Source organism: Amblyomma maculatum, chromosome 4, assembly GCF_055883805.1.
Source record: "Amblyomma maculatum isolate TAMU_Amacu chromosome 4, ASM5588380v1, whole genome shotgun sequence".
Classification (NCBI taxonomy): Eukaryota; Metazoa; Arthropoda; class Arachnida; order Ixodida; family Ixodidae; genus Amblyomma; species Amblyomma maculatum.
The window spans coordinates 185,444,785-185,469,718 of record NC_139347.1 but is presented as its reverse complement, the minus strand read 5'-3'; the positions used below and the strand labels follow the sequence as shown (position 1 = coordinate 185,469,718).

Below are 24,934 nucleotides of genomic sequence, written 5' to 3'. Positions count from 1 at the left end.
AGCGCACAATCGGAGTGCCGTCGGCCGCAGCGCCCGCTGACGGCATCTCTGCGGTAACCTGGCGACATCCGGTGCTGCACATAAGCGGTGCGAATTTGTGTACTTTCGCGCTGAAGCTGCAGACAGACCTTTTTTGACGCACGTTTCATTTACACGAAGGTTGACGCTGCCTTTTTAATCGGTACGGTGTTAAATCGGACCTTCTCGTGCTCTTTTCGCACTGCTGCACCGACGCGCACTTTCAGTCGGACGCACATCGTTTCGGAAGTGCCAATGCGTAACGTGCACGCGTGTTTTATCTCATATGTACGCATCGGCCAAGCCTAGCTAGAAACAACGGCGCAAAACAAGAGCAAAGCAGCTCGCCACATGCAGTTCGGCAGCCCATGTTGTCACTGTTTTCCGAAGCTACACGCAAGAATCGTGCACAGGAGCACGCGAGCGACTACACTAGAGACGCAGCGAAGCGGACGATTCTAAAACGCCGTCCGCCTTGGTTGCGATGCAAAAGAAATAAGGCCTAGCAACGAGCAGGGAGTAGCGCACGACCGGAGTGCCGTCAGCCGCAGCACCCGCGCCTGGCGACATCAGGTGCTGCACTTAAGCGGTGTGAATTTGTGTACTTTCGCGATAAAGCTGAGGGTAGACTTTTTTTTTTTTTTGACGCACGTCCCATTTAACTATCAACATGCCTCACAAATGGTCGATGCGGCAAAGACGAGACGGGACTGCAGTAGGCTGCTGCGCCGTCGGTCGGTACATGAAGGTTGATGCTGCCTATTTAATCGGTACGGTGTTAAATCGGACCAGCTAATGGTCTTTTCGCACTCCTGCACCGACGCGCACTTTCAGTCAGACGCCACCACCTTTTCGGTTAACATCGCGAACCGAAGCGCCAAGCTCGGGTTCACGCATGCATTGCAGCACTCGAGCAGACGACTTTCGCAGCTACCGGAAGTGTGTCAGTGACGTAGAGGGCGTCACGGCTGCAGCCAATGGCAGCTTGTCGTGGCCTGTCACTCTGTGACTTGTTACGTATACTCCGTTTCATACATCAGGTGCAACGCAGCGAAAGCTACGCAAGTAGTCCGCAGGAAAAAAAACAGAAGCCGTATCTACGCGCTCGTTCTGTAGGCGAGGGGTTCCTGCCGAAACGGGCTCTATTCCGAGGATACACGTTTGCAATAATATGCTTTGCATGCTTAGACATCTTCACAGAGCGGATCTTATAGAAAAAAGGCGCACCAAAGAACCATTTTCTCAAAAAGAGATGCGCAGCGCAGAGGGCACAGCCAGCGCCATCTGGTGGCACAGCTGGCAAGGTTGCGGGGCAGCAAAACACGGCACGAACAAAAACGACATAATAAACATACAAATTAGCCGAATCCGACCTTTTCTCCCTAAAAAAGGCGCTTTTTATGAAGTTGATGGCAAATGTAAAATGTATTAAGCTTGCAGACGAAGCAACTATTATTTTCTGTCGTCAAGAGCAGGCACTATTTTATATCGCGGATGCGGAGAGTGCAAACAAGAGCTATAGCTTTGGTAGTGTTGCACTTGATGTATGAAACGGAGTATAGGTAATCACGGCAGAATAGTCGCAAATCTCGCTGCCACGCGGAAATGGCGCAGCCTGCGAATTTCAAAAAACGCTGTTTTTAAAAATTAATAATAAATCGCTGGATTTTTTCCGATCAGTTTTACTTTGAACGAATGCTCGGAAGCATTTATTCTACACATTGAAAACAAACCAAAATTGAAGCGCACACCAACACTTACGCCAACATGGCTGCCATCACGGACCAATGCATGGCGCGGCTGGAGGAACTAATCACCACGTCCTACCGAACCATACAGGAGCGCTTCAACTTCATTGAACAAACCCTCAAGCCTATAGTATGCAGCCCCATCTTTGCTGCGCAATTCGCAAACCGTCCATATCTCCAAAAACAGACGCAAGCCCCAACTCCATCACAACCATGTCCCAGCCCCAAGCCACAATAGGATCGCTACGGGGCCTTACGGTCTGGCAGTGGAACTACCACAGTTACAACTGCAAGAGAGCAGTGCTGCAACAACAAATGATCACCACGGTAACCAAGAAACCTGACATCATTCTGCTGCAAGAAACGGTGATGGTGAACCCAACCCTCGCTGGGTATCGCGCTCACGTTAGCCCAGCGGAGGGACGAGGCGTCTGCACATTCGTCCGCAAAGGGCTCACGTTCATTGAAGATCAGCTCAGGCACGGCCACAGCAGGGTCGAATACACCTTCACCGAAATCATCCCAAGCAAACAACGGAAAGGCAGCCTGTTCATCGCTAACATCTACAGTAACCCCAAGCACCAAACACAGAAATTCAAGACCTTACTACACACAGCCAGCACTCAAGCCAAAGAACAACACTTTGCTGATTGGAGGAGACTTCAACGCCTCCCATCGAGCGTGGGGTTATGTGAAAGACACGGCAAAGGGACGCGACCTACTACAGGATACCCTGGACCACGACTGTACCCTGATCACGGATCCCAATCATCCTACCCGAATCGGCAATTCCGTAGCACGAGACACCACACCAGACCTTACATTCATCAAGAACGACCACACCGGCAAAGTAACATAGCGCAACACCGGCGTTGACCTGGGCAGTTACCACTACATCCTCGAAATTACGATTCCCAATCAATTCCGGGGCTACACCATTACACACAAGTGGACGGACTGGGACGGTTTTCGTAAGGGACGACCAACCACAGCGCAAGACATCACAGACATCTAAACATGGTCGGCAGAGCTCCGCGATGCAGTGCACTCGGCCACCAAGACCATTGAAACAGACGAGGACATCATAGCTATGGACAGTCTTCTGGCCCATCTGATCGAGGCCAAACGCTCGATACAGGCATGCTGGAAGCGGCAACGGCTGAATCGCAAATTGTGAAAGAAGTTGGCTGACTTAAACAGGGCCATTCAACATCACTGCAAGGGCCTGTACCGTCAGCAGTGTAATTTAGTCTGCAACTGAGCTGACGGGCAACTACATCGTGGTTGCACATGGAATCTATTTCGGCACCTCCTAAACGAAACTAAGACCAAGTCACACCAGCGCGATCGCCTGGCCTGCCTCATACAGACCACCACACAACAAGGAAAAGACATCATTATCAAGAACCTGGAAGCCAAGTATCTGCCACACACGCCAACGGAAACTCACCCGCCATACGGGGGGCTGCACAACGCGTGGCTCTACCGAGACATTACCATGTCAGAGGTACGGGTAGTGCTGCACGAGCTCAACACCCGCTCAGCAGCTGGCCCCGATCTTATTACCAACAAGATGGTACTCAACCTCGACTATGCATCGATCGAGACCCTAACCCACTACTACGAATGCTGGTGTTCGGGCAAGCTCCCCCGACAGTGGAAAACGGCAAGAACAATCCTAATCCCGAATCCGGGCAAGCCATCGGACATCGGCAACTTTCGTCCCATCTCGCTCACGTCCTGCGTGGGCAAGGTGCTATAGCACGTGCTTGCCAACCAGTGGCAGGAGTACCTGGAAAAGGAAGACCTATATCCGGATACGATGATCGGTTTCAGGCGCAGACTCGGCACACAAGACGCCATGCTACAACTCAAACAAGAAATAATCGACAATAAGACACAAGACAGCAAAGTAATTCTGGGACTTGACTTATAAAGCTCATTCGATAGTCAAACACTCAGCCATATTAGGACAAATATCGAGACTCAACATGGGGGTAGCGAGCTACAATTACATGCAAGACTTCTTGACCAACCGCACAGTGGAACCGCATGCCGGAGCCCTTAATTTCCCCGAACACAAGCTCGGCAGCATGGGTACCCCACAAGGTTCAGTCATCTCGCCATTGCTTTTCAATCTTGTCATGATTGGGGTAGTGAGGGCAGTAGAAGATACCGGCGTCTGGCATACGATCTACGCCGACGACATTACCCTGTGGGCGGCAGGCATCACCGACACCAGCATTGAGAAGCAGCTCCAAGAGGCTGTTATTGCCATCGAGCTACACCTTGACGGCACAGGCGTAGTGTGCTTGCCCGCAAAATCCGAGCTGTTCGTCCTCACACCATTACAACTGGGACGGAAACGCGCTCCCCCTCGGCAGTGCGATCACATAAAGATTGTGACTGTATCGGGGCAGCGCATCCCCGAAGTTCCCAAGATCAGGGTCTTGGGTCTGCTACTAAACAAGCACGGCCGCAACGACGAGACCATCAACAAGATTACCACCAAGGCAATGGACGCTATCCGGCGCATACACCGAGTCTCGACACAACGGGCAGGTATGCTTGAAGACAGCTTTCTGCGCCTCGTCCAGTCATTCGTGATCACTCACATCGCCTACGTTGCGGCCTACCTCAAATGGGAGGTCACTGATAGGACAAAGATAAACACGCTGATCAGACGGGTTTACAAGACGGCGCTGGCATTAAGGGGGACCACGAGTATGGCTCGGCTCCTGCAGCTCGGCGTCCATAACACCTTAGAAAAAATAGCCGAGGCGCAGCTCACTGCGCAAATGGAGCGCCTCTCTACCACCAAGACAGGCCGCAGGATACTGATGTCCCTGGGTTACAATCTCCGAGCTCCCAGTTGGCAATCGTGCGAGATCAGCGATGAGGCGTGGGCCCACATCCACGTGGACCCCATCCCGAAAAACATGCACCCTGAGTACAACCAAGAACGGCGGCAGGCGCGGGCCAAAATCCTCGTCGAGCAACACGCCCAGGACCTGCACGCCCGGTTTGTGGACGCTGCGGAATACAAGCGAGAAGGATTCGTGGTAGTGGCCGTTGCGGCGGCTACCGGCATCAAGACAACGGCAGCGAGCGCGCGGTGCATGGACGCCACAGACAGATTCATGCTTTCTTTTTTGGCAAATATGCAGAGACATACATTCAAGGGGGTGTTCAAAGTTCGGTCGAATCCAAGGTACCAGCAGCACCACTGTCCATACATGCCTCCTGCCACCTTTTTATGTTTTTTTTACGCAACATATTTTTTGGCTAATCGAATTACTTACCTTTAGCATTTTAGCACACTCTTTAACTGTAAAGCCAGTCATTATCATTGATTTCGGCAGTACTTCATCTGTGCACACACACAGCTTTTAATGCATACGTGTAAGGTGGGAAGGGGGTGAAAATCAGTACGCACAGGGTTCCTGAGTAGCTTTCGAAAGCAATTAGGGGTCTGCGAGGGTAAAAGGTTTAGAATTACTATGAGATGGGTGCTACATCGTATTAACCTAAGGGTGCCAAATAATTAATGCTACATGGCTGATCACAGTTTCTCGAAGGAACAGAAAATTTATTTCAGAGTTGCATGCTGTTGGTGATCTCAAAGCAATTTTCTGCAAAGAAAATGTTTTCGCTAATACTCTGACACATTAGCGATGCGAAATACTTTACCTGCATAGTCAAAGTTCACATCATTTGGCCCATCTATCATGGGTAGCAGCAGCCTGACAACTGGCTGGATTTCAACCGTAAGCTGATAGAGGATCCCATTGGAATCAAATTCATTTTCGATTCTCGTTGCCAGGTGACCAATTATTGCTCCAACTAGTTGGTTGGTGAGGGCCAATGTAGCCAGTGCCGATCCTCCTCTTAAAAAAGATGTTTTTAGCGCACAACGAAACTGTTATTCACAAACAATTTCACAATTCAACTGTATGTGAAATTAGTTTTTCTAAATGAATGTTAAAAAAATCTATGTGTAGAACACACAAACCCATCCTGGTGTTGCTTCCATAAAACTGCTCTTACCTTAGAATCAAAGCAGCACCTACTAAAGGCTAGTTTCTTTGCATGTCTAGAACTGTTTGGTTGAATAAAGCACCTTGCCTGCATGTACTACCTTTAATCCAGCTCGGAATGAAACACAGACATGCAGATGCCTAATTTTTCTGCTTTGCAACGTAATGTTCCTTTGCAACATATGAATCTGTACTGTACTTTGGTAAGCCAAGAACATGCTTAGGGCTATTTGCATACAGCAGCAGAAAGTACATGATTATATTATTTGCAAGGTGTCACGTTCCATTGCGACAAAACTACATGTAATCTTTAAAAAGTAAGATAACATACATCCTGCAAAGCACAATGCTTTTTCCTACTGTTCCCAGAGACATGTAGCGACCATCATCACGGCACTTCACCCATCACACGAGCATGGAACACAGAAAGCTCTGGAAGACTGCTAGCAGCTCTGCCGTTTGAATTCTCTGCTGATTGGGTCTCGCCCAGCCAGTCTCTGCCGTTGACAGCAATAAAGGTGGCTGCCAGCACTACGTGTTATGACCGCGGACTGCTTCTATGCACCTATACAACTGACGCCGTAAGCCGGCTCCTATCTTCCAGTACGTAGTACACCTCTCCAAGACCATAGAAATGAACGGGCCAATTCGCCTGCCCACGATACTTCTTCAGACGTTCTACTAACTGCATCCATCCAGCTGTGTTTACCAGACGGCACCAGCCTTCTAATCTCTTTGGCACATCACCGGCAGTGCAGTTTCTGCCAATCTGCAAGGCCTTTCTGCCAGACGTTTACAACTGCCTAGACCTTCCGGCATCTGAAGCGCTCTAGCCACTTCGTGTTTACGATCGTATATACGCTCACTGCGCAGAATTGTTGCACACTCATCTTAGGAAACAAATCATACGGGCAAGCAAAATGTAAACACGCTCTGAATGAAGCACTCATGCGAAACTTCCAATTGCGCTTACCGGTCTTGTGCCTCTCTCTCTTTCCTTTTGCTACTTTCCACTTTTGTTTCAGGTTCATCCAATTTATTCAGTTAGAGGTGGTCTCATCGTGTGATGACATAGTCGAAGTTTTCTTCGGTTTTCTTCGTCAAGGACGCAGCGTCATTTTTTGCATTCTAAGATATGGCAATACTTCTTGACAAGCGAGGTGAGAAGCTCTTTTTCTTCTGCTGTAAAACGGGCAGCCACCTTCCGGTGGGGAATGTTCTGAGAATACATGGAAGTCTGCAACATCTTTCTGTCGCACAGAAAAACGTGCACGAGGTCTGCGACTGTTGTCAAGCTTGTGATCGCCGTACCACTAGCGTCACCGTGGCTGCCATGGCTACTATGCACGTTGGCAGCTGAAAATAGAATTCGTGCAAAAGTGTCGTCGAATGCTAATTTGCAGTGCCGTCAATAGCATCTTTCTGCAAAAAATGCTCTTTGTATTCACACATTAATGAACAGTTAGCAAAATATCTACTTTTCTTGCCATGTAATGTTCATTAAGCGAGTAATTCTATTGCTAATCTCGTTCACAGACGATCGATGTGTTCTGAAGTTCAAGCACGTGCTTGACCCGACGAAGCAAGTCAGCGTGAGTTTCTAGGAAACGCAGATGACGACTTGAGTGTTTTGAAGTCGGCTTGGTTACTTGAAACTGACTTCCCCTAGTCAAGTCCAAACACGATTGAAGTTACATTTCTGCATTCGGGGTAACAATGTATGCCATGTATGACTATATAAAGGAAATGAAAGGCGCAGTATCTGTGTGAAGGCCCCGATACCAGTGGCTTCCCACAGTATTTTATGGACTAGGTACTGACCAACTTATCATCATCTGAGCCCACTGCCCTGATCTGTATCGTAAGACACATGGGCGTGGCATTAACACCTGTGCCAGTGAATCTAGCATCAACAGCTGAGCCATGTTGGCACTTTGAAAAGAAACAAACCGAAGTTCATTTATTCACCAGCCTAAGACCTGCAGTGGCCTTACAGATGTGCTTCCACAACCTACATTGTAGATTAGTAATATAATACATAACTTAGCCAGGCACAAAAAACCGGGATTTTCAGGCTTCTGAAAACCCACAAAGATCAACAACATTAGTTCGAGAGGTAGGATGTATACGAAAAGGCTTAAAAAGGTAAAATTATACTGTGCAACAGCAGCAAAAACATTGTTGCATACATAACAAAAAACAAACAGATGACCCAAAAAATCCATTGCACATGACTCAAAAAAAGAGAAAATATAAACAACAGAGCTCAACAGGAAGAACAATTATGAATTTCAATACAGCTTTGCTTCATTAATATGACTACTGTTGATATCCATGACTCGAATTAAGTTTCTCTAAGAACAAAACTTCAATATATTGATACTTTGTTAATATAGAAACCCCCTGTCCGGACAATGGACAAGGGAGGAATGCACAGTCCATTGGGGCCTGTGCATTTTTGTTGCATTGCACCACATCATTTCAATCACAGTGGTGTCTGTCGCAACGGACTTGTAGATCCAACAAAATTATTTTTCCTCTCCCGTTCACTATTATGACTATTCGCTTTATGGACAGTTTTCCTTGGGAACCAGTGTCCATATTAATTAGGCATAAATGTACCGTCTGTTGCAGAAGTTTGCGGCCCAACGTGCCGGGCAGAGGAGCAGTATCGCTCCCGAGAGGCAGCTCCTCTGCCCGGCGCGTTGGGCCGCAAACTTCTGCAACAGACGGTACATGTTAGCATGTGGCATAATGAAGCAGAGAAACTATGAATAACAACTCAACATGGGAAATCAGCATGGAGAATAAATATGAATATCAAAACAGGTTAACACAGGAATAGCAACCTCATTTAACAATGCAACTAATGATGACAAAAAAATAAAAACAGGAAAACTATCGGAAGCACGTGGTTATAAAAATTAGCATAGAAAAATTGACCTAGATGGCTTGAAGAGGTCGACACTTAAAGTCATCACTGTATCTGCTAGTGCCATTATCCAAGCTCGTGCTGCCATCACCGTTAAGATTCACACACGCGCGCTCATGGCTGTCAAACACTGCATCGATGCTGTGATCTTTCTCATTTTTTCCTTTGATGACATGTGTTAAGTTGCTGTGCCGTTGTGGAGGAGGAGAACACTCCAAAACAGCCGGCTCGCTTCTTCTGTTTGTCTTTTCTTTCTGATTGTTAACTTTGTTGTCAGGGGTTTTTTATGAGGACGAGTCCGGGCGCCCGTTGAACTTGAAATACGCGAGGAAAAGTTATTTGACCGGGAGTTCGGGGCTGAGACCTTGGGAAGTTTTGGTCGGACCGTCAAACAGAGTAGGCATCACGGCGCAAGACGCGGAAATTATGACTCTCGGGGAAAACAACCTACGCCGCATCTGCCGCTCGTACCACTTAAGGGGCCTGCAAATGTGCACGCCGCAGTGACCTCTGGCCTGGGTGACCGGAGGAGTGTGCTGGTTGCTGTTGCAGACGCGTGGGAAACCCAGGGTCGTCTTTCGGGTAGCACACGTTGTTTCAGTTTCAAAGACAGATCCGTACAAGTCAGGCGTGCCGGCGACGCGGAGACTGCGGAGAGCGAACCGCGTTGTCGTTTAACCTGTCAGCTCAGACCAATAATGGGCAAAGGTTTATGACTTCCCTGCTCAGCGCATTACCGATGGGATGGCACCGACGCAAGCTGTCAAACCAAAACACGAAAACGGAGGGTCGCTCGGGAAGCGCGACGTTTACACACAAGCGGTCTCGTGTTTGTGGCTGCGCAAGCCGGGGGTGCCGTTTCTAATGTGATGCCTTCGTAGTATTTGAGCGGGAAGGCGCGCACCGCGCCGTCGAGCTGTCGACTCTCGCGTGAACATAAATATCCCCGCGGCGCTCTCGCCGAGCCGGCGAATATGCGGGAGAACAGTAGGGCACATCCGGTGCTGTTGGTTCTAAAGTTGACGGAAACATCGCCGCAGCGCACGACGCTCGTGTTGATGAGGTAGCAAAAATCTCGGAGGTGCCGATGTTGCATTGGCTATTTAAAATGTGGCTTTGTCATTCTGATTGGCTCGAAGAAGCTCTTTTCCTCCGATTGGCCACGAGGTTGGTCTCCAGGATGTTGAAAATGTATACTTAAGACGGGCGTTGGGGCGAAAAAAGAACAGACGGTGAGACAGACTGACTGCCGACTTACGACTGGGGGCAGGAAGCCGCGAACTGTGTTCGCGAAAGCAAAATGTGTTTTTGACCCGTTCAATAAAGTGCCCGTAGCGCTCGAAAAGTTGTCCCGTCCGTTTCCTGCAACGTGTCCCCGGATCAACGGACCATCTGGAACATCACATCATTCATGTACATAAGAGAGTTAACTACATGGCCGATGTGGCTCTGCCATTTTTTCAGGAGTCACTTGTTTGAATGCCTTCCACACCAGCAGTTCTACATCCTTTCTTTTAAACGTGGGGTTGGAAGAACCAACAAACCTCTTCACTCCAAACCAGCTCAGTTGGATTGAGCTGGCAGACAAAAAGGTGTAGAGATAGTCAAGCTGCTTCACTTTAGTGAGCGGATCGAAGCGGCTCCGCTCACTAAATTAAGCTGGCTCACTTGAATGGCTCACTCACGCCTGTGAAGGTGAGTGGGTCGCTCAGTAGCGGCCGGATCGTTATATATATTGTCAGGTAACGCGAAGGTCGAACACTTGGCGGATCAGGTTTTATTGGAGACCTGAAGCCCTGGTCGCACACTGTAGCGAATCACACTCCGCAATGACGATGGGTATCTACAAGAGAGAGCAGGATGAAGATGAAGTAGCACGTTCAGCCGTGTGGAAGATCAAGCGCCACGCAGTGCTCACACTATTTCGCCCGCGCAGTTGAAGCGGCCAGCCTGGCCGCAATTAGTCCGCAGGATTGCGCCGAATAAAAGGCTTCATGCGTGAATTGTGGACAACTTCAGTGCCACGGTAACGACTCCGGAGGAGGGTAAACAGGGGAGACGCGATAGTTGACCGGGCCGGTTTTTGCAAGAACTTTGCAAGGACCAATGTAACGGCACTGGAACTTGTCACAAAGTCCAGGAGTGCGTAATGGTGTCCAAAGTAACACCTCGTCGCCGGGACGGAACGAAACTTGGCAATGGGTTGCATCATAGCGGCACTTGCGGTCTTCCTGGCTAGCTTCCGTGTTGACGCGAGCAAGCCGGCGAGATTTGGCTACCTTGGTAAAGGAACCGGTCAGGAAGAGAGGATGTGAAACTGGCATGTGTAGAAAGGAAAGAGGCATCAAGAAGGGTAGCGGGAGAGTGGCCGTAAACGAGGAAAAACAGGGTGTAACCTGTGGTCCGTTGTACAGGCGTATTGTAGGCTGTCACGAAATCGGCGCACATTTTCATCAAGCCGGTACGGCGCGAGGCCCGCGCGGCGTCGCGTGGAAAGCATGTAGAGAAAATCCCCCTTCTCCGCGCGGGAGAGCGCGTAGCTTTGTACGTGTTGCCGTCACCGTCTTTCCCATTGCCCGGGGAGGACGGTGGTTCATCGATCTGGAATGCGCCAGAAAAATCGAGAATCTTCTATGAGACCTGGCCAATGACGACGCGCGGCTCGACGGGAGGAGGAGGGATCGCTCTAACCAGCGAAGCTAAGTGTGTGTGCGCGCTAGCTTTGGCGCGTGTTAACAGACAGACGCGGCGCGCCCTATTTAAAGAGACCGCGCCGCTTGTGTGGTCAGTCAGTCAGTCAGTGGTTGTGGCGTGCTCGCCAGTGCTTCGGCTGTACTCCCGGGGATCACCCGCTGCTGGCAAGCCCACGGACCTGCAAAAGAGCGGCGCTCGACTCGTATGGCGGCCACATCGTGACTCTTGAGGCGTCTGACTGCAACAGTGTCCGGTGAACAATTTGGTGTTTGTTTATGTAACTCTCTCGTGTTTGATCTGTTGGAAAGCCTCTGTGTTATTGAATCATTCTGTAGTTGCATGCTTAGCGTTGTATTCTGTGAACCTCTCGTCTGTGTGTTTCAAGTGATCTTGTGTATTCCTTTGTATCATCTCTTGCTGTACATAAATTGTGTTTTTTTTGTTACTTCTAACTCCGATCCTTACTCTGGTTTGAACCGGCGACAGCTGGGCACCAAACGGCCATCCCCTTCTGTCACTACTAGGTAGCTGAATTCCGGCTGAGCTTGCCACGCAGGTCGAGGGCATCTCCTTTGCGACCGGAACAGCTACCCCCACTCACTCTAAGGGTGTCTGGGAGTGTGCACACCGTTAAGGGCGCATCGTTAATAATACCCCCTAATTATTAACGGGTGACAATTGCGAACGTAACAAAAGGAAGTATAACGTCCCAGTTTCGGTGGTCCTCGTCGACGTACATAGACATCTCAGAAAGCGTGTGGTGAAACTGCTCAGTCAACCCATTGGTCTGCGGGTGATAGCTGGAGGTCACTTTGTGATGTGTGGTTGAGGCCTCGAGAACTTCGGCTGCAATCGTCGACAGAAATGTCCGACCACGATCGCTGAGAAGCACTTGAGGGGCCCTATGGCGCAGTACGAGCGATTCCAAAAAGAAGGTCGAGACCCCAGGTGCTGAGCCATTAGGCCGGGAAGCGGTCTCAGCGTAGCGTGTTAGGTGGTCGACGGCGGTGACGACCCAGCGATTATCTCGTGCGAACATTGGAAGTGGCCCGCATAAGTCTATGGCAACAACGGCGAAAGGATTATCAGGGCAAGGTAGCGGCTGTAGTAGGCCAGCGGGACGAGAAGTTGACAGTTTGCGGCGCTGGCATGGTAGACAAGAGGTGACGTATTTTGTCACGTTTGAGGCGAGGCCTGGCCAGAAGAAACGGGTTTTCATGCGGTGGTAAGTTTTATGAAAGCCTAAGTGACCGGCTGTAGCGTCATCGTGTATAGCCGCCAGGATACGGGTGCGAAACGCTCTCGGGATAACGGGGACCCAACGGGTGCATTCAAAGCAATAAATATAACGGGAGAGCGCGCCGTTGTCAAGTTTGAACTTTTGGAGTTGCCTGCGCGGTGAGAAGCACCGGTGAGAAGGTCGATTAGGGAACGGCAGTAGGGATCTGCTCGCTGGTGTGAAATAATGGAGTAGCGATCCGGAGCAGCGTCAGGAGTAGCACAAGTGATGTTTGGAGCTGTGGGCGACATTGGGACGTCGAGGGTGCACGCAGGAAGGTGCGAAGAAGCAATAGGTGGTGATTCTGGGAGCGGGCAACGGGGAAGGGCATCGGCATCTCGATGTTTGCGACCCTATTTGTATGTGACATCGAAGGTGCATTCCTGCAAATGCAGAATCCGATGGCCCAGGCGTCCAGTCAAATTTTTGAGGGTTGATAACCGCCCACACGGCATTTGACATCCGACGGACGACCGTCGGTACGCCCGCTTCGGACGTTCGGACCTCCGTCGGTCATCCAGTTTTTGTCCCGAAGTCATCTCTCGGACGTCCTACGGACCATCCGATGCAAGACCGCAGAACATGTACAGGTCATTCAGCGGACGTCCGAGCGCGGACATACGGGCTATTCTCGGATGTTTCATAGTAGCATGCATACCTAGCATATCCGCGTGGTTTTTACATGCATTTGTTTATAAAATTGTGGCAGGCCACTGTTTTTATTAAAAGAACTAGTTGTAAGTGAAATGAAAGTTTTATTTCACGATATGTACATACATCAAGAAGAACGTGCTTAGTCGGGTGTGCTCTTGCTGGTTGAGCTGACCGTTCCGATGAATGCCTCGGCCACGATTTCGCGACAGCCTCAGAGGTGCCCCTTGAGTCCGAGTGTAGGCTCCTCACTGCAGCTAGAAAAAAAAAGCATTTCAAAATACCACAATGAGAACTCGAAATTGTTTGGTAGCGCAAAACATTTGCACAGCGAATGACAATCATGGGATGAGATTACTACTACTACTATCTAAAAAGATAAAAGCAGTACCTTTGAGAGCAAACAGGAACTTATGCGATTTTAACCAAGCTGCGTAACACTAAACGCGAATCGTAACATCTTTCTATCGGTTAATCCGCTTGCTTATTTGGCTGTTATTTGCCAGATAGTACGTAACTGTATCTTTTTTAATATCAGTTTCGGCAATTTACTTGCCTGATACGATTAGAATAAAGCTGAAACGTGTCTGCAGCATCGGCGGTCGGCGACCCAGATAACCACGCTTAGCTACTTATGGGTCGCCGCGGCAACGATGCTGCAGAAGGATTTCGAATAATTTGTGGTCGAATCAGGCAGTAGATAATCTAAACTGGTATTAAAAAAGACAGACGGTTGTATACGCTATACGTTTGCCGAATGTCAGCTTGAATAAGCGAGCGGTTTAACCGACGGAAGCAATTTGCGGTCCGTGTTGACCGTTGGAAAACTGGTACCAAATGAACCACTCCCAAAACCAAAATTTGCGCTGCCAATTACTAGACAGATTGAAGAGCACTTAAATAACCCTGCTGGGTGCATTAAACGATGTTTACTTACCACGACACAGCTAGATGCACCGGATTGTGAATCGCACGCCGACGAGCGAAGCTACGGTAAGAACACGGCCACTCGAGCTTAGTGGCTATGGCTGGCGTAGACTTAGCATAGAGGTAATACAGACTCTTTGTATTAACTCTATGAGGGGTTTTGAAAGCAGCCGAGTGAGAAAGTCGTGCTTCGCATACACTCAGCTAAAAAGCTGTTTTCCAGCGTTCATCTACGCCTACGAGCCGAAAACCACCACAAAGATCCTGGGAATCACTCCATGCAAGAGTTGAGTTTGGTGATTCGGTGGATTATTTCCTCTTTTATCGGAATTTCACCGTCAAGATCGAAGAGCTAGCTAGGCCTAACTCTCAGACCTAGCGTCGCATACTCTACCCCACGTCGACGGACGCCGGCCCCTGTGGCGGCCCTCAGACTACCACTATGAAAAGCGTTGTGGACGGAGATGATATTGACCCCACAGAATTCGAGAACGGTGAGTGGGAGACCGTTTTCAGCATGCACGACCGCATGAGGAAGAAAGACGGGAAATCCGCGTCGAGCTCTGTGAACGCCGACGAACACGGCGCCGAGAAGAAATCTGTCATTCAGAAAAGCAGGCAAGATCCCAACATCCGCAAGAGGGCACCAATGCCGAAGCTCCCGGAGAGCGACTATAAAATAATCTTCATGCCAAGAGGCTGGAATTTAAATGACTATGTGTCACGTCGCCTACTGCAGGCCATGTGCGCGTCTGCAAACCTACCCTATGTAAACGTCCTGGACGAAGATGTTTCAAGGATCAACTCTGGGAACAACACGTACACGATCGGCACGCCCAATCTTCAACGAGCGAGCACTTATGTGAACATCAAATCCATAGTTATAGACCAGAAGACCCTCGACATGGCGCTCTACAACGCGGAACCCGACGACGCTATTAAGGGCGTCGCATACAACGCCTACGACATCGCAACTCCGGAGGAAGTCCGCCAAGGCTTTATCAAGCGGAACCCGAACATCGCCGTACTCAACGCAAGGAGAATCGGCAAGTCAAGATCTATCCTGATCACCTTTGGAGAGCAAAAGGCTCCCAAGACAAGTTTTCTACTGGGGATCAGTGTTCACCGTCTACCCGTACCCACAGCGGGTGGAGACGTGTTACAACTGTAGAAAGACGGGGCGCAGGATGGATGTGTGCTACAAGCCACGGCTAGAGCGTTGCCGCAGATGCGGCGAAAACCACCCTGAGTCAACGGATGGAGAACTACCGACGTGCAAGCCCGAATGCATTGTATGCGGGGGGATGCATAACACCGGCAGTAGGAATTGCAAGTATAGGCTGCTCAAGACACGGCCTCACAAACCCAAGAACGACCTAGGGCCACGATCGCGGGTCAACGACAACCACAAAGACTACCGGGGGAGAAGTAGGTCGAATTCCTTTCCACCACTGCCGGGAACAGGAGACGGAGTCGTCGGCTCAGGTCCTGACCAAGTCAAAGGAGTCCAAGCAAGAATGGAGACACAAGCAAAAAGGTGAGCTGGCCAGTTAAAGGGGGCATGAAACGGCTAGAAAGGTCACTGAGAAACGTTTTCAATGTGTAAAATAAATGCTTCCGAGGATTCATCCAAAGTAAAACTCCTCGGAAAAAATCCAGCGATTTATTATTAATTTTTAAAAACAGCGGTTTTTGAAATTTGCGGGCTGCTCCATTTCCGCGTGGCGGCGAGATTTGGAACTATTCTGCCGTGATTACCTACGTATCAAGTCACGAGAGTGACAGGCTGCCATTGGCTGCAGCCGCGACGGCCACTACGTCACGGACACACTTCCGGTAGCTGCGAAAGTCGTCTGCTCGAGTGCTGCAATGCATGCGTGAACCCGAGCTTGGCGCTTCGGTTCGCAATGGTAACCGAAAAGGTGGTGGCGTCCTACTGAAAGTGCGCGTCGGTGCAGGAGTGCGAAAAGAGCACCAGCTGGTCTGATTTAACACTGTACCGATTAAATAGGCAGCATCAACCTTCATGTACCGACCGACGGCGCAGCAGCGTACTGTAGTCCCGTGTCCCGTCTCTGCAGCATCGACCATTTGTGCAGCGTGTTGATAATTAAATGGGACGTGCATCAAAAAAAGTCTACCCTCAGCTTCATCGCGAAAGTACACAAATTCGCACCGCTTAAGTGCAGCACCTGATGTCGCCAGGCGCGGGCGCTGCGGCCGACGGCACTCCGGTCGTGCGCTGCTCCCTGCTCGTTGCTAGGCCTTATTTCTTTTGCATCGCAACCACGGCGGACGGCGTTTTAGAATCGTCCGCTTCGCTGCTTGTCTAGTGTAGTCGCTCGCGTGCTCCTGTGTACGATTCTTGCGTGCAGCTTCGGAAAGCGGTGACTACCTGCGCTTCCGAACTGCATGTGGCGAGCTGCTTTGCTCATGTTTTGCGCCGTTGTTTCTGGCTCGGCCGATGCGTACACACGAGAGAAACACGCGTGCACTTTACGCAGTGGCACTTAAACGATGTGCGTCCGACTGAAAGTGCGCGTTGGTGCAGCAGTGCGAAAAGAGCACGAGCTGGTCTGATTCAACACCGTACCGATTAAAAAGGCAGCAACCCAGGTGAAAATTTCCAACTGGGAATCAGTTGGTCCCAACACTGCTGGTTCAAACACGGTTGGTATTTTGGACAATTCCCAACAGGAGTTGGAACCAGCAGGTGTTGGGACCAGCAGGTGTTGGGACCAGCAGGTATTGGGACCAGCAGGTATTGGGACCAGCAGGTGTTGGTCCCAACAGCTGCTGGTTCCAGCAGGCCCTGGAACGAGCTTCGATTTTTTTAAATATGTGAGAAAGACTAGGTCAGTAGAAGAGACACAGTTACAAGTGACACGGATGGTTTGTGGTACTCTGTCATTTCTACTGTACTAGCTTCTTCATACCGGGTTATAACAGAGCAATCGAGTCTGCATTAACTAAACGTCTGTCAGTTCCGATTCACCAAGACAGCTGAGCACACACGCAGCTAGCAGAACACTGGCTCCCACTTGCTGTTCTGCGGCACTGAATTACATGCCTCTCAGCAGCACAACAGGGCAAAAACATGTACATGTTTTCTCAAATTTGAGTGTTTATTGCTCAGTTAATTGTGGTTAGCGGCACTCTGCGTTGTTTGAATTTAATAACATCTTGTATCTTCTCCGTTAAAATCCTGTTCAAGTTCTTTGCAACAGGCCCAACATCCACACCTCTTTGCTGTCCCCAGTAGTTGAGGGTGGCTGTAAAAAAAACAAAAAAGGTCAGAGAACTGTTTAAATAACACCGCTGAGATATTAGTTTCCACATGAAAGGAAGCAATGCTGTGACAGGTTAGGATTGCTTCAGTATCTTAACTTGTAATAGTAGAGACATCTGGGTGAGTTGGTACGGTGACATGATGAATAAACAGCGCTACAGACTGGGACGAAGATCAAGAAGCAAACAGGACGGGCGCTGTGTTTTTTTTTGACTCGCAACTGAAGTTTATTGAAAAAAAAAAACAGTATAAATATGCAAGGCAAGCTGCACTAAACTACACATTAAACAAAAAACCAAGTCATGATGACCTAGCACACATACTACGTTCAAGAAACCCAACCTAATCTGTTAAAGCGATTGACGGTTCACATATTTTTCATCTAATCACATGATATGCCTGGCCTGAATGATTTCCCTGTAATCTGTGCCGGATGGGCAACAAAATACCTGCCTGTGTTAGAAAACGATGGCAGCCATCACACCCCTTACAATGCGCACCCAGTTTAGAGCTTCTACCAATCTCTAATGATTTCTCGTGCTCTCGTAACTGAACACCTGCCCGTTTGACGTACATACACTTTATCACAAGATAACGGAATCCTGTATATCACTCCTAATTTACATGAAACATAGGAAAAACGCTTGACCGGACACGTGCTTCACCGGACAGCTCCAATTGTCCTGTTTGCTTCTTGATCTTCGTCCTAGTCTGTAGTGCTGTTTATTCATCACATCTTAACTTGCTAGAGTCATTATGCCGTTATGAAATCAAGACCTTAGCCGACTGAAAATTCATGGGTCAATATATGATAGAATTACAAGGACAAAGCTATATGTATAGTGGTCACGCATCAGTGTCACTTTACGCTTTATCTTCCCAGGCATGCACATTTATTTATATTTTATATTCTCATATGCACATTGTAGATGCTATGCCTAGTATCATTTTCACAGATGAGAAAATTGCGAATATGCATCAATACTAGCGTATAAATTTCTAGACCTGAGACATTCCTAGGACAACATCAACCTTCTGTGGCGTCAACGGTTGTTTCGGCTCCTCGCCCAGGGCCCTCTTCTTTGGAGCAGCGGCTCCAGTCACGCTGCGTACTGCTAGCACATCTAGACCCCAGATTGCATGGGCAGTATCTTTACATACCAAGGTGGCTTTCTTATTCTGGAAGATTTTTGTAGCCCCAGAAGCCCTGATTGTAATTCCTTTTGACAGGGGGAACTGAGAACAGCACCTTTAGCATAAAATTGCATCAAGACAAAATCGATCACATGGCAATGAGAGGTGGAACTGAGAACAAGCGTAAGAGACTACAGTTTACACAGCACCTTCAGCACAAAATTGCGTCAAGACAAAATCAATCACAGGGAAAACTGTCATCACGCACAGCAGCTCCAATTAATAAGTGAAAATGCATTTACCACATCTGTGTTTTCAACCTTATACAACTCCATGTAAAAATGGGCATAAAGGAATAAACACAAAAAAAGGATATGAACAAGAAAAAGACAAATGCATCTTTAGAACTAATCACTAATAGCATAATCTGTGGAAGATAAAATCTGAGGATTGCCACTCACCGAACCATTTTCCAAATATGCGAAATCCTGTCTTGCTGCTGTAATTAATACTTATTTTAGAAAGCCTCTTCCATCAGTAGTTTTTAGCCATAAAATTTCATATGAGGCAGTAAGCTTACCAAAAGAAGGCAGCTCGCATGATTTCGCTGCTGGATCTGGTGCTGCAATAAACAGAATTTTGTAAAAGGTCACTTTGTGTTGTGAAAATTGCAACATAAAGCAAACTTACAGCATGTAGCGTCCTCTTTTTCACTGGAGTTTTCCAGGGTGGCAACGGGCTCTGCAGTTATAGCCAGATTTCAGTAAATGTGTCAGTTGCATTAAAATTTGTAGCGCTGCTGGCTAGAGCATATGGTACGTGAATGGACAGCTGCAGCCTGACCACAGTCAAATGATGGAAGCAAGGTGGGGCGTTCTGAAACAAAAATTTATGCTCATAATGAGAATATATTAAAACATCACGATTTTCTCTATGCCCAAAATTTGTAGCAAGTACGTGATCGAAATCTTGAGCTAGCTGGAGAAATAGCGTGTTAACGACACTGCAATGTGAATGAACACGCAGAACTATATATTTTCACCATCATAAACTCACAAATAGCTAGCTGCAAGTTCCGTGAAAGGATTATATAAATGCCTACATTAATAAGTGCACTGACTCGTCATATGCTATTATTGAAATAAATTGAAACTTTGTCCGGCTTTCTCGGGCATATGGTACTTACGTACATGGGCAGCTGCAGCCTGCTCCCGTTCAAATAATGGAAGCAAGGTGGAGCGCTCTGAAACAAAACTTTATGCTCATAATATAAGAATATATTAAAGCATATCATAGTTTTCTCTATGCCCAAAATTTGTAGCAAGTACTTGATCGAAAGTTTGAGCTAGCTGGAGAAATAGCATGTTAAGGACATTGCAAAGGAGGTGTGAAAGAGTTAACACATAGGATAGTATATTTTCACTGTCATGAACCCAAATATAGCTAGCTGCAATTTCCATGAAAGGATGATATAAATGCCCACATGAATAAGTGCACTGATATGCCATATGCTATTATTTAAGTAAACTGAAACTTCAACAAACCTGTCTGGTTTTTGCCCTGTACATGTGTTGAATGGTGTTTTGCATCCACTGCAAGAAATGGCACGTATGCAAACAGGATGAAAGCTCTGAATAGTAAAAATTTAAAGTAGTGCTAATCTTCAATTGTCAAAGATGTAAAATAAGTAATACAATTTTACATTCAAAAATCTTTTTTTCCAGGCACCGCTGCAGGCTGCAAACTTGCTCCCTTAGGAACAGCCTTTCTTCTTCAAGCTCTTTGGCTCTGTTTTTCCAAAACATTTTTTCTTTTTGTGCTTTTAGAAGCTCACTTTTTGCACAAAACGAGTCTTCACTTCCAGACGACGAGTCAGAGATGACCCGCCGTATTTTCTTTGTGGGCTGCATGTAAACAATAATTCATGGTTAATATGAGTAATTTGCAAACTTGAAAAGAAAGTTTCCCGAGAAAACGCCAACTTATAGCTAGCTGAGCAAGCATACGTACGCGGTGGCAGCTACCGCGGCTTTGGGTTGTGTGTGCCGTGGGTGCCTTGCTCCGAGCATCGTACAAGTTTTTTTTTTTTCAGAATGCTCTCATACTGTTCTTTTTTGGTAGCCGCCATGCATCGCTTTTGGTTCTAAAACGTTAAAAAAAGAATAAAAACGTGACATATAACAAATATACGCAATACTTTGCAAGCAAAATTTCAGCATTGCAGAATTAAACAAAAACGCATGCACACCTTTTTCTTTTGGGCTGCCATCTGTTCTTCACAGTCGCTCGAAGCGTCTCCGGAGTCCAGAATGTTTGGCTTAGCCAGTCTTTTTGTCGCGATCCTTTTTTTATTCCTTTTCGGTCTCTGCACGGTTATATAGAACCTCGTGACAGGTTCTCGTGACAGGTTTTGAAAGCATGCAATACACAGTTAAAATGGAGCCATACCTGCTAGCATCAGGACTTGAGCGCTGTAATTACCGCTGTCTGTTCCGTCCACCGGGTCTTGCCAGAAGGCCGTATAAACAGCCCGCTTGTCAAAATCGTTGCAGTCTTTTGGGCTGAAGTTTATGTCCTTTGCAGGAATAATATGCAACTTTTTGTCTATGTCATGCACAAACCTTCAACGCGAACATCGTGTGTGGCCGTGCGGCGCGATGTGGACAACGAAGTGTTCAGCAAACGGTTTAACAATTTCGAAATCCGGCTTTGCCGCGGTGCAGTACCTGCGATCACGAATTGTAAATCAGAAAAAGACAGCTAACATGTGCCCATGGCTGCGCTTTGCGAACAAAAAAAAGGGGTAAAAAAAAGTACGCAATGTTGCCATGTGGCCATGTTGCCATATCCCAGAATCGATGCAAACCAGTGTGCAAAACTGCGGACAGAAAAGGCATTCAGCGAACAGTACTCATTGTTATAAAAGAAAGCCGTATATGCAGAGTGACTTCATAATACTAAAATTTAGGTAAGTTGTATGTTTCGTGTAAATAAATATGCTCATTTACTCGAATCAGCGCCATGTACTGCTGAAGGATAGTCACATCGGCATTGTCATCAGTTCACCTCGAGGAACGTTCAGGTAATCGGAAAAGCATCGTTCGGGTGATGAAAATGGGCCGCAGAAATAAGCGGTACCTTGACCCAGGCAGCGGTGCTGGCCTTCCGCGTTCCACTAGCAGTTATCTACGGAAATCTACGCGCCCACCGTCGCCAGATCAAGACCCGACGCACCAGCCGCCAACAGCGCGAGGAGCTCCGTGTCCACCATCGCCAGCGCAAGGATCTACGCGGCCACCTTCACCAGCATTCACATCACCGTCACAACAGGCCCCGCACCATGATCAGCTCGATTATGGCAGACTGCGGAGACCTGCGGAGCTTCTCACGTCATCAAGCTATGAGACATCGGAAGTTCCAGATTTTTGCGAAGACGAAGAGATGGCAGACCAGACGCAGTGCAGTGACTTGAGTGCCGACGATTTACTTGCACTGACGGTGAATTTTGTCCTGGAGTTTGGATTGTCCTGGAAGGCAGCTGAAGCGCTGCAGAAACTTATAATACACATTCTTGATAGGTACGATGTGCCGTCGACGAAGTACCGTTTCAAGAAAAGCGTTGGAGTTGGAATTCAAAACTGCAGGTTTCATTTTTATTGCGGGCTGTGCATGAATCTCGTCGCAGAAGTTTCTGGTGACCTTGCCGAGAGAAATCGAGTACAGGGAAGCTGCTCCAAATACGGACGCCACTACAGTGGCCGGCAACTGTTACTCGACGGACATTTTTTTATAACACTGCCTGTTGGACAGCAACTCGAATCCCTCCTCGCGGAGGATTCAGTTGCCAACGCGCTTCACCTTCGGCTTCAGAAGAATGATCTAAGGCGCCAGCAAGACACCGGCGAAATGTCCGATATTACAGACGGGCTACTGTACAAGGAGTTCAGGCAAAAGTTAAACTCAAAAAGTGATCTGACCCTAACATTCAATTCCGACGGCAGTCCAGTATTTAAATCATCAAAATACTCGATCTGGCCTATACAGCTGACCATAAATGAACTTCCACCACATCTGAGAGAAAAAAATGTGCTTTTGTCTGTTTTGTGGTATGGACAGACGCATCCTGACATGACCATCTTCCTCAGCGCTTTTGTGAAACAAAGGGATGAACTGAGCAACAGTGGCGTGACGTAGAGAACTGCGACAGAGCCCGTGGTTTCTAAGGTAAATATAGGTTTTGGAGCAAATTGTGATTAAAGCAAATGCTAGGATAATAAGCTGCTATTGTGGTTTCTGTAGCTTGAAGACACGCTGTAGTGTAGCCAGATGTGCTCGTGTGGGCTCCATTTCCTGTCATGTGCGTTTAATGTAAATATCAGCCATTGTGGAAGGGAACCTGGGTGTTTCTTTTTTTAATAGAATCTGTTAAAGCTATTGCGCTGGAACCTAGAGAGTACTTCTCTCATTTCATGTCTCATTTATTTTAGCACCAGTTTGAGGCACTATCTCCATAATTTGTTATGGCCATAGTCTTGAAAGTACTGCCATGTTTTCATGAATAGTAGTGCTCGTGGCTCATCTGACAACTGCAATACTTTCAGTTTTACTTAGTTTTAACTAAATAAAACTGAAGCACATAGAGGGCATGTTCCCTGAAAATGCCTGTTTTGATTTGTTAACTTGGTGAGAATTCAGTATATACAAATCAAAATATTGACTGTCATACCTGGCTGTAATTTGTGCACCGCTTTAAGTTGTTCACACAAGCAACTTATGCGCCGTTCATTAATTTCAGGTCTACTGCTTTAGCTGTTGCATAGATTCACCTGCCAGAGCAGCTATGCAACACTTTATGCAATTCAATGGACATTATGGCTGTTCATGGTGCTTGCATCCTGGGAAGACTGTTGATGGTAAGACTAACTTCAGTTAATTTGAAAGACAGAATTTGCTTCTTGCCACGTGTTTTCCCAAACAGAGTTTGGCATAAATGTACTAGGTCAGCTTGACTTAGCATTAGAGACGCAACACCTTTAACATAAGATTCATTCTTTCAATGGCTCAGCATTTTAGTAGACTTTTAGAGAGGCTTCTCAAATTACCTTTTGCTGTGCAAATGAGGTAATTACTCTCTACTATCCTTTCCTCAGTTGTTTTCATACAGTTCTAGTCAGCTGGCTTCTTTTAGTTATGACCAAACAGTGCAGCTTAGTTTCAGTATGAATGGTCATGTAAAAGTCAGCATAATAAAACTGACAATTCATATAACAAACTGCTGTTGTTCCCCTTCAGAGTGGCTTTTGTAGAAGGGCCCATTATATTCAGAGCCAAATTTTAGCATTGCTGTGGAGGCTATAAGTGCCACCTCTGCACAGGTATGTAAGCAAACTAGGCAAGCCTGCAAGCCATAATTAGGCAGCGCAGGAATGAAGTGTAAAAGTAGACACTCCCTCCAATGATGCCTACCGATTGCCAAGATGTTGCAGTTAATCCCCCTACTTGTGTGATATCACAAGTGACTGGCATGAGCTAGGGGGTTGATCGTGAAATCATTAGAATGGGTTGATACCATTGGTTGGAAGGCCTTGGAAAGATATTTGCCACTTTGCTGTTGACTTCTGTTCAGCTGTAATGGCTTGCATCTATAGGTTCCTCTAAAATGCTGTAGAAAATTCCCTTCAAGTGCTGTGCTTTTTCATTGCTTTTTTCATTGCTGGCATGACAGTACTGGCTCTTATTTTTTGCTCCTTGCATGTTACTATGCCCAACAGGAACTGTCAAGTATCGAGATGACTGCATCGTACCCGACAGAAATTTCGAGGAAACAAAAGAAAATATGCACCAGGCTGTGGCAACCGGAATGGTTATTGAAGGAGTCAAGGGCTCAACACCCTTGACCAACCTTACAAACTTAGATGTAATCTGGAGTTTTTCTCCAGATCACATTCACTGCGTGCTTCTAGGGGTGTCACGGCAGCTAACAGAATGTTGGCTGTCAAATGTAGGTGAGCCATATTGTATTGGGTCTCCGCAATATCTCTCTGCAATTGATGAGTGCCTTTGTAGTATAAGGCTTATCTTAGCATTTCTCGGCTACCCCACTCCCTCTCTCTCCGAAAATACTGGAAAGCCTCTGAATGGCAAAACTGCTTGTTGTTTTTTTCTTTCCATGTTTGGAAGGCTTCCTGCCGAGGCAGTATTTCAGACATTTTGCTCTTGTACAGG

At 47.5% G+C, this 24,934-nt stretch overlaps 1 protein-coding gene and 1 pseudogene across 1 annotated transcript; one reads left to right on the top strand and one right to left on the bottom strand.

The window, feature by feature from the left end:
• Positions 1-17,418: 17,418 nt before the first annotated feature.
• On the bottom strand, positions 17,419-20,619 carry LOC146193827 (uncharacterized). The gene is made up of 4 exons (XM_084600613.1): positions 20,455-20,619; positions 18,581-18,754; positions 18,025-18,028; positions 17,419-17,558 (listed from the first exon to the last, which is right to left on the bottom strand). The coding sequence occupies exons 1-4, from the start codon at positions 20,617-20,619 to the stop codon at positions 17,419-17,421; spliced, it is 483 nt and encodes a 160-aa protein (XP_084456739.1).
• A 1,198-nt stretch (positions 20,620-21,817) lies between these two features.
• LOC146193826 (uncharacterized) lies at positions 21,818-23,791 on the top strand (annotated as a pseudogene).
• The last annotated feature ends 1,143 nt before the right edge of the window (positions 23,792-24,934 follow it).